The 10,438-nt window shown below is 44.0% G+C and overlaps 1 protein-coding gene across 3 annotated transcripts in view; it reads right to left on the bottom strand.

Annotated features, from left to right (window-relative positions):
- Nucleotides 1–485: 485 nt before the first annotated feature.
- The window catches only part of LOC147628048 (protein disulfide-isomerase SCO2-like), a 28,197-nt gene continuing 18,244 nt past the window's right edge, over nucleotides 486–10,438 (bottom strand). Inside the window, exons 3-4 of one of the 3 annotated variants that reach the window (XR_015268369.1) lie at nucleotides 1,423–1,576; nucleotides 1,164–1,360 (exon numbers count right to left, since the gene is read on the bottom strand). Coding sequence is in view for 2 of the 3 variants with exons in the window: in XM_086815013.1 (XP_086671139.1) it covers nucleotides 1,509–1,576 (68 nt within the window). In the remaining variant the exon portion in view is untranslated. Of the gene's footprint in view, nucleotides 822–1,163; nucleotides 1,577–10,438 lie in introns of those variants that run through there. The other 2 variants (XM_086815015.1, XM_086815013.1) reach the window with 2 other exon arrangements.

The raw sequence follows: 10,438 nt of genomic DNA, 5'->3' as shown, positions 1-10,438 counted from the left end.
CATCCCCCATCCACCCTACTCACTCTACAAAGGCTCGTTGTTCCAAACTCAAGCTTAGAACAGCTCTTCAGCTTCCCTAGTCAGGCTTCCATTCTCACAAGATTTCATTTGTTGCATCATCCTCGACATAACCGTTGATGATCTCATCTCAAGTTGTGATAGCTTGTTGGTTTGTTGCATTAGTTCCCAGCTTTCCTTTTTCTCACTGTTATACAATGTCGTGAGTCATTTCCCACAAGCTCCTTGTCTTCCCGGTTTCTCACCTCCTGCATGCCCAAGCTGAACTCTTCCATGTATAGTTCAACAGTTTTCTTCAATGTTGTGGCTCCTCTTCTCCAATCCTTCAGCTCTTGACCAATTGAGCAGAATTCTTCAGTGTCAATAGAACATTGCCACCCAAAAACGATCGTCATACCTTAAATAATTAATTGCACCCTTGCAGTACTTCACAAAAATGACATACAAGGAACATACACACTTCCTTGTAGCACCTCCTCAATCTAGAAAATCACTTGATGGGGAACTAGTGGATTTAAAGGAAGAATCAAATACATATATGCAAGATCCATTCAGAACAACAATGTTGGTAACTTAATATGTTAGGTGTGCATTAGCCGATCCTTAGCCCAATTCCTTGCATACATGGAGCACCTCTGCCACCTGGGCTCTTCTTACTTTCTAGCAGGTTCTCTTAAAAGATCTTCACTGCTTGTACCAATCCATGCTCCTCCCTTGTACACCAGCTATACTCGTGTTGACGATGGTCTCCAAGAATACACCAGTACCTTCACAGAGGTCAGGCTTCTACCTTCTTGCCCCTCCTGCAGACGCCTTACCACTTGTAACTTAAAAATGCACACTGCTCACTGCACAGCTCTAGCACAAGGCTTTTTGGCTGGCTTCAATGGATTTCCATGTTCAAAACAATCATCACATTTAATTAAAACAGAGCGTATACACAGTTAGTCAAAGCCTAAACCATATGGTAGCAACCTATGGTAGGAGACCTTTTGGAGTTAAAACTGAGCGTATACACAGTTAGTCAAAGCCCAAACCATACAGTCGCAACCTATGTTCCTAGAATGGTAGGAGACCTTTTGGAATCATTGCAAAGGCTCTCTTTAGTCCACCAACACTTCATGTATGAAACGGGGAAAAGTAAATGGTCAAAAATGAATCATGCAATTAAGTTTTTTACAACACTTATTCAATCCTGAGGTCTATAAATGCCCCGTGCCCATTAAGTTACCACCAAATCCTTTAAACAGCATTACGAAAATCTTACTAGTGGAATACAGGCACAAAAGAATGAGAATTCCACTACCAAAGCGGTACAGAAAATTTGAGTTGCAACTCTTCAGTAAAGTAGGATCCACTAGCAGCAGTGTCCTGAGGCCATGCCACAGCACCCAACAAGTATCACAGGGCCTCAAATCAGAACTCTTGCATTAGCAGGGCCTAAAATCTCTATATGTAAGAAAAATTGTGGAATATGAAAGTATTTTGAATCATTGTGCACCATCCAAGTCCTCCATGACTTCTATATCTGTTCGAATTGTCATTTTGTGGACATAGCCTGTGTAAGGGCATAAAAAGTTAAGCTTGTAAGTCCAGATCTAATCAAAAACTACTCATGTCCTGTGGCCTTGAAGACTTTGACAAGAAAAATAACCAACCCTTAACCAACCCTCGTCCTTCAAAACCAACAGTGATAACAAAAATTGCATTTGTGCAAGAAATTATTGATGAGTCCATCTACAACTTCCTTGTGCAGTGGAGAGAGTTAAAGCTACCTGCACACAATCATAAAAGTATTCACAATCGCGGCAAGCCAGGAAGATGGCAGCCATATCCCTGGAAGACTCACCACATGCCTAAGTTTACATCACCCGCTTCCACATGTTTTGAAGACATCAGCTAACGTATACTCTTGTGGTGCTGCTACAACTCCTAAAGTAACCACCAACAATGTCAAGGACTCCACCAAATACCTATGCCCGCTTGAAGATTCTTCCTTGCATACATGTGTAAAGCCCTTCCCAAAATCTTCCCTAAACACAGCTGAAAACACGGTTAGTTTCTAAACCAAATCATGAGGTAGCACACTAGCTCACCTCCCAACCACGACCAGCATCCACCGATCTCTCCCGAGCCAAGGCTAGGGCTTCTTGCAAAATCCCACAAGCCCGTGTCTAACTCTAGCATCCCACCCCATCCATGCCTGCTAGTAGGCCTTTGACACGCCAACCTATGTACTCGCCATGTGCGTAGCATGAGCATGTCTACTTTGCTGGTCCAAGCAAGACCTTCAGTGATGCATCTGTACAACTATCTCATATTAACCCAAGCTCTCACTTACATAGTGATAACTACACCATAAATAGCTAGCTTGCTATAAACAACCATTAAGCTTGTTTTTTCAATCCAAGAATCCTAGCTAAGTTCTGCCTGCTAATCCCTAATCTCGGGGGCCCCAAGTTCTAACCTCACCAAATTAGGTCCCTAAACCATAGATCAGGGTCCAAGTACATAACATACTTCTTGTTAAGATTACATGGTGCCTCCGAGAGAGAGAGAGAGAGAGAGAGAGAGAGAGAGAGAGAGAGCAATAGAGAGAGATTGCACTACTCAATGATGAATGAATTATGATAATACTTCCACCATGTACATTGCTTTTTTAGGCATCAAGCCTCATCTTTTCACCTAGACCTTAATAAGGATCGTTCACACCCTAACGGAGTGTTCACGCCAATGGACAAACTACTAGACTCTGAAATACCCAACAAACCCTCTTCGAAGTGATGGAGGTAATGTTTAGATAGCCTTCAATAGTCCTTGTATTCCAACACCAGCAAAGAAACAAGACATGGTCCCTGCTTCAAACTCAAAGGCTAGTAAGCATGGATCAGAGGCCAATGAGCGTGGCTCAAAAGGCTCAGAGGCTCAACAAGCATGGCTCAAAGGCTTAACAAGCATGGTCTTTGTGAAAGACTCAAAGGTTAAGTTCTGCCTCAGGAGACAAAGATAGCCTACATCAACATACAAAAGCAACCCCCCCCCCCCCTCACTCTAAGCAGGGTAAAGAGGGAATGATGGAGCACTACAAATAAGAACCCAAAATATTCAGATTTTGGGAGACATCCCGAGCAAAGAACCCATGACTACAAAATATTTAGATTTTGGGGAACATCCCGAGCAGAGAGCCCTTGACTCAAATAAAAAAGTACCAGAAAGCTCAATCACAATCTTCGTCTTTAAGAGAGATTAGTCATGAGAGTGGAAGTAGTCTAGTGCTGATGCAGTATGTCTTGAAACTAGATCTGTAGACCAAATGTCTGCCATGGGGTGGGGGACGCTTGCGTGCTATAGTACTGATACTCGCTCTCGTGTGACTCCTCTCGTCTGTCTCAGTGGAATGGTTCTAGCGGGTGCATCAGTGGTGCTCCTATCCCCTCCGTCTCTAAAGAAGCACGTTTTAGTGGCCCCTCAATAAAGGGGTGGCGCCTGAGGCCTGCGGTCTCTATAAAGGATCCTCCGGTGTCTTCCCAACTCAAGTAGAAACATACCAAGGCTTCTGTGGTCTGGGAAGTCGGAGAGTGAACCAAAGCCCTCTCGAAAGAGGCAGTGGAATCTCCCCTGAATCTAATAGTATATTGAGCATCAACAGATATTGTCACATGCACTCTGCATTGTAGTAAATGGTGAGTCGTGACAAGGTGGCTCATTATCAGTGCTTCATTGTGCAAAAGTAGGACCCTTCAAGATATGATATTGTTGTATGCCGTGGCCCCATTGTAATCCTCAATCCAGGATATGTTAGGCACGAGCTACGTAGGTCATTCCTCAACCTTAGAGTGTCAGTCAATCAGTCAAGTCCCTTAACCCACTTAGAGAGAATCATTCATGCATGTAGTGTCAGTAGAAGCCTTAAGAGTTTGCATTAGTTCATGGTCTACATTTTGCATAGCATTCATCCCATATGCATATAGACCATTGCAGAAGCCTTAGAATATTATTCAGCATTATTCCACATTTTTACCATATTTATTAGCATTTTATACACATTATTTCAGCATTCATCACATGATACCAAGTCGTGTAGCATTAATGATGCACTCGGCCAGCTTTGTAGCCAGCCGACCAGCTTCATGTGCACATAAATAGCCTTGTTTGCTTCATTCCATTGCATATCATCATTGGAGCATAAGCGATTCAGCCCTCAACCTTGGGAGCATCATCGCTTGGAGCATATAGGCATTCATCATCAACAAAACGCATCAACAGCATTCAGCCAAGGAGAAAGCACTTCAGTCCTCTGCATTTTCAGCCTACAGCAGAATTCAGTATACATCATCTCATCGTTTGCTTCAGCCATCAAGGTGAAGGTAAATGCTGTAACATGCGGAAGCTTCGGGGAAGATCGGTAACTTCAATGCTCAGAAATCAGCGCACTTGTCACAACGAGATTAACGCACAAAACTGAATGTAGATGTGCAGAAAAATAGAGAGAGAGAGAGAGAGAGAGAGAGAGAGAGAGGGAGAAGAGGACACAGTATTGGGTCTCAAATACCCTCTGTAGGGCCCCCACCACGAATGGTGTATTTGCTTTTATTAGAATGATGTAAAATACTGAAATAAAAGACTGACTGAACCTTCTTGGGTGAGATGGATCTCTGCCCTTGACCTTCAATCCTTCACCCCTTCTGCGTTAGCTTGGTCTAGGCTGTCCTGGCCCTTGGTTCAGCTTCAGCACTTGATGAATGATGAGATAACTCAAATGATTTGTGGGCTTGGGTATTTATACCCCTCTGGACAGCAGTCGGCTGGCTCTTATGGCAGTCGACTGTCCCAGATTGCTCCACGACTGGAAAAATACAGCAAAAAGCCTAATAAATGTTGTGCATGACTACATATTGGACTGGGTACTAGGCGCATGGTAGACTGGCTGCTGGCACTGTGTGCATGATATAATGGAGGCTGGGCAGCCTGTATGGGCTGCCCCACACTTGCCCTACAGTCCCTTAGGGCTGGATAACCAGTCGGCTACCCTTGCAAGAGCCAGCATAAAGCATAGCATGGACAGTAATACCTGATAGCTCAACCCCAGAGCCTCCTCCCTGTGTGATGTAATCGACCACCTCATCAATATATATATATATATATATATATATATATATATATATATATAGAGAGAGAGAGAGAGAGAGAGAGAGAAATGGCTTCTTGTATGTTTCTCTCGTTGGGGATTGGTACTTTGATAGTGGTGCTTCTAAGCACATCACTTCTTGCAGGGATCTATTTGCCACTTTGCAGGATTCACCTCCAGGTGGCATAGTTGTGCGCGCCAAAGCCTCCTACTCCATTAAAGGCATTGGCAATGTGGAGCTAACAGCATGTAATGGGGACAGTTTTACTCTTAGTGACACTTTATATGTACCAGGCATTGAGAAGAATCTCATTTCTGTTTCAGCCCTTGCATTATCTGGGTTTAAGGTTCAGTTTTCTAACCATTGTTGCTCAATGTATGACAGAAGAAATTCAGCTTCTAAACCGAGCATGCCATAACACAGTGTCACTCAACACACGGGAGGTGGATGCAACCATAGCATCATGAGAATGAGTACTCTTGTCATACATGGCTTATACAAGCCACTGCATGATGTCCCAGAAAGCCACTTGAATTTCCCATCTCTTGTATGCTTGCAAAAGCAAGGTATGGTGCATGAGCTTCCTCCTATGCAGGTTCCATTCAACCGTGTATGTGAGGGATGCATTCTTGGAAAGATGCACAGGAATTCCTTTCGTAAAGATGGTACTATGAGGTCTGTCCGTCCATTCCAGCTCATTCATAGTGATCTTTGTGGTCCCATGAGGGCTCCATCTTTTGGAGGACACTTGTACTTCATCACGTTCATTGATGACTACACTCGATTTTGTTGGGTGTATGGTTTGAAAGTGAAGTCAGGAGCCTTTGCAGCTTTCAAAGGCTTCCGTCCCATGGCTGAAAATGCTTGTGGACACAAGCTTCACATTGCGTACAGATGGAGAGGGGGAATATTTATCAAATGAGTTCACATCTTACATGCAGTTACATGGTATTTCCCATCAGTGTACTACCCCGTATACTCCTCAGCAAAATGGAGTTGCAAAGAGATGTAATCGTACACTTATGGAGATGGCACGTTGCATGCTCAAGAGCAAGGATCTACCCAGAGAGCCTTGGCTCGAGGCGGTTATGTGTGCCAATTATGTGCTTCACCGTTGCCCCATTAAAGCCTTGAAATCTATGACGGCCTATGAGGCATGGAATGGCAGAATTCTAGTGGTGACTCACATGAGAGTCTTTGGGTGTTTAGCATATGTGCATGTGCCCACATAGCAAAGACATAAGCTTGATGCAAAGGCCATCAAATGCATTTTCATTGGATATAGAACTGAGTAAGGGATACAAACTCTATGTGCCTAATACAGGCAAGATCTGTGTCAAGAGATGTTATCTTTGATGAATATGCATCTCAACCACTCCTCCCATGTACCAGACAGCCATCTATTGGGCCGGAAGATGTGTTTGATACTTTGTTGCTTTTATTCAATTCAAATGTGGATAATGTAGAGCCAGTTTCAGCTCATTTACAGCCACCTATGCCTGGCTCAAAATCAGCAAAATCAGCAGCTGAACTTGCCCCAAATTGATCTTGAAATGCCTCACATTGATCAGGATTCCTTGGGTGATGCATTGGCAGAAGAAGATGCAGATACTAGGAAGTCAAAAGATGTTCCTAGACGGCTGGTTGAGACTTTGCGTGATAGCAAACAGTCTACATTTATGTCAGGTCGTACACATGCTGCTTCTCGCCATGCATCTTCACATTATGTGGATACAGCTCTTGTTGCCACCGCTTGTAATGAGGAACCTATTTCTCATGTTGATGCATTGGAGGATGACAATTGGGTGGCAGCCATGCATTCGAGGATGAACTCCATTGACAAAAATGGTACTTGGGAGTTATGTGACTTGCCTCCTGGCAAGCATGCTATTGGCACAAAATGGGTTTTCAAGCTAAAGCGTAAGCTTGATGGTTCAGTTGATCGCCATAAGGCTCGCTTGGTCGCCAAAGGGTATGCCCAACGTGAGGGCATTGACTATGAGGAGACCTTTGCTCCCACTTCACATATGACTACCATATGTACTGTTATTGCATTGGCTGCACATAATGGCATGTACATCAGTTGGATGTCAAAACTGCCTTCTTGAATGGCGATATGCAGGAGGAAGTTTATGCATCTCAGCCTCCTGGCTTTGTTCAAAAAGGTGCAGAAAGAAAAGTATGCCATTTACATAAAGCACTAAATGGTCTTAACAAGCTCCTCGTGCTTGGTACCACAAGATCCATGCATACTTGACTGCCAAAGGGTTTCAGAATAGTTCAATTGAGAGTACACTTTATGTTCGCCACATTGGGAACAATGTTCTCATTCTTATTCTTTATGTAGATGACATGCTCGTCATCTGGCCCTAAAGAGGGTGATATTTCAGCTTTTAAAGCTAATTTGCAGCATGCATTTGATGTCACAAACATGGGACATTTACATTACTATTTGGGCATATAGTTTATACCTTTTGAGGGGGGTATCATGTTATCTCAGTGCAGATACGTTGAGCAGCTCCTTGAGCGTTTTCACATGACAGCTTGTAAACCTATTTCTACTCCTATGGAACCAGGTCTAAAACTGTCACTTGGGCATGTTGGTGAGCCTTTTGATGTTGCCACCTATCAACAGGCTGTGGGATGCCTTATCTATTTATGCTCTACTCGTTTGGACATACAATATGCTGTTTCTCAGTTGAGCAGATTCATGCATTGTCCGAGCACTATGCATTGGCAAGCACGTAAGCATGTCTTTAGCTATCTTAAAGTCACCGCAAACTTTGCCTTGTTCTATGGCAATTCTTCTACATTATGCTTGCTTGCATTTACAGACAATGATTGGGCAGGTTGCTATGACACGCGAGTGTCAACCAGTGGTAACTGTTTTCTTTTTGGTGACTCATACATCTCATGTCTCAGTAACAAGCAGCCTACAGTGGCCACTTCTAGCTATGAAGCTGAATACAGGGCAGCCTTTGCAGCTACTGTGGAATGTGTTTGGCTACGACGCCTATTAGCCGATCTTGGTGTTGGACAGCAGTCTCCTACCACCATTTACACTAACAGTCAGAGTGCTTTGGCAGTTGCACGAAACCCAGTATTTCATGCCTGCACAAAGCATATTGAGGTTCACTATCATTATGTCAAGGAAAGGCTCCAAGCAGGAGAGATTGACTTGGCTTATGTGCCTACACATGCCAATATAGCAGTTTGGGTTTACAAAGCCTCTTTCGAGGGAAAAGTTTGAAGCTTTCCACAAAGCTTTGAGCTTACAGTCTCTACCAAGGTAGTCTGCTACACCATGTCTCCGTTCACACCATTCACTTGAGAGGGGTTTGTTGGTCATGTCCTTCCGGCCACTCCCGACTAGTACAGGTGTGAACCCAGCTTACTCACGGCGGGCTTGACACAGGTTTTTTCCCCGTGTGAACACACTTGTGTGTGTTGGGCACCTTGCCCTAGGCTTTTAATGTACTTTTCCAGCAGCTCTCCCTCTCACGTCTCCTTGTTCAAGCTCACTATGTGTGTGTGTGTGTGTGTCCAAGCAAGCTCTCCCCAACCCCAACAGGGCCATCCCTAGGACCTGACAGGGGATATTAGCATATATCATCTCCTGTTGGTGGCTTTTCTGGTGTTTATGGGGGCCATTTCCATGCTCTGGCATTCCCCATTTTTCCCATATTTGTCTCCTATTTTATGGGCCTTTGATGTGGGTTGCCCACCCATTTTAGGGATATTTTACCTTATGGAGCCTAGGAGGCAATTGGCCAACTCATATAGGAGCGTATAAATATGATGCCTTCTTCCTCACTTTTTATCATTCTTGATAAATCTTTCTTGATCACTTTGGTGAGCACCTTCAGTCCTCAGCCTACGGAGTCCACTCCTTGCCTACAAGCTGCTTGAATCAACTCTTTTCTTGAGGATTAGTGCATCAGCGTTTTGCTGTTTTCTCTCCTCTCTCTTGGAGCTTCAACATTTTTGTCATTCGTCTACATCTTTCCGCCACCCTCTGACAGATTCCTCTTCAGGATACCTCGTCACCCATTCCCACCCCCTCTCCTCCGTCAGTCATATCACCGAGATCCCTTCCCAGATCCCTTCCCGGATCTCTGCTTCGACTACCTCCATTGCAGAGTTAACACAACAATCCCATGCTTTACATGAATTCTAGGTACGGGAGTTCGATGCAAGGACAATATCGATAACTTCCTCAACTCATCTTCATGAAAGGGTGAATTTTGGTAAATATAATGGTAAACTCGACCCCACATCTTTGTACTCGTGGATTCATCAGTTTGAGACTTATTTTGCTGCAAGTAGAAGTTAGACGTGGAAAAAGTTGTGTTAGCTAACTGCTACATAGAAGGGGAAACTATCTCTTGGTGGACACATTGAGCCCACGCAAATTCCCCCTTTGGGGTTGCTGCCTATGCATGGGACCAGTTTGTCCCGAACCTCAATAAGCGGTTTCTACCGCTCCACTATCTTGAGCGGCTCAAGGATGAATACCGACGATTACGCCAAAACGTGCAGCCAATCCTTCAATTTTCCAACATAGTCACTAACCTGGATTTACAGTTGCAAAAATCAAAAGAGAACTGTACATATGCATTTACCGATTCCCCCTCATTTTGCTTCACCCAATCCCACTTCATTGTTATCTCATTCAATGCATTGGGAGGCAAGAATTGAGCATAGAACCTCTCCTTGAACTCTTCCCATGATCTAACAGGATTTGGTGAGAGCTTCTCCGTGAGCCACCAATGGGCAGCAGTGCCTTTCATAAACGTGCTTACATGCCAGATCATGGATTTCTGAGTGAAATCCTCATCACTGAAAGCAATATCAAACTGGGCAATAAAAGCAAGTGCGTTTGATGCATCATATTCCCCATGATATGTGTCAAACTTCACATATTTGTCTCCAGCTTTGAAGTCACGAGACTTTAATGCATGTGCCTGCATCTCAACATGTTTTCCCCCATGTTTGTCCATTGGGACAGCCCTTGTGACTGGCATCATTTTTGGACCAAAAGGTAATGCATAAGGCATAGATACATGTGCCCTGTAAGCATGAGGCATGGCTGGCCCCTCAACATGCATTGATACATTTTCAACCATAGCTTCTCCCTCACAAGCACACTGGAAGGCATGAGTGGCATGAGAGATACGCGGAATACCTACACCAACAAAAAATTTCAGCCCATGTTGCATGTGTTGTGCATGCATATTTTCAGCCGGCAATGGCATTTGACATACATTTTGACCACTGCCATAAACATTGTA

This window comes from Cibotium barometz, chromosome 20 (genome assembly GCF_041138505.1).
Source record: "Cibotium barometz isolate CiBa-2024 chromosome 20, ASM4113850v1, whole genome shotgun sequence".
NCBI lineage: Eukaryota > Viridiplantae > Streptophyta > Polypodiopsida > Cyatheales > Cibotiaceae > Cibotium > Cibotium barometz.
This window is presented reverse-complemented; position numbering and strand designations above follow the sequence as displayed.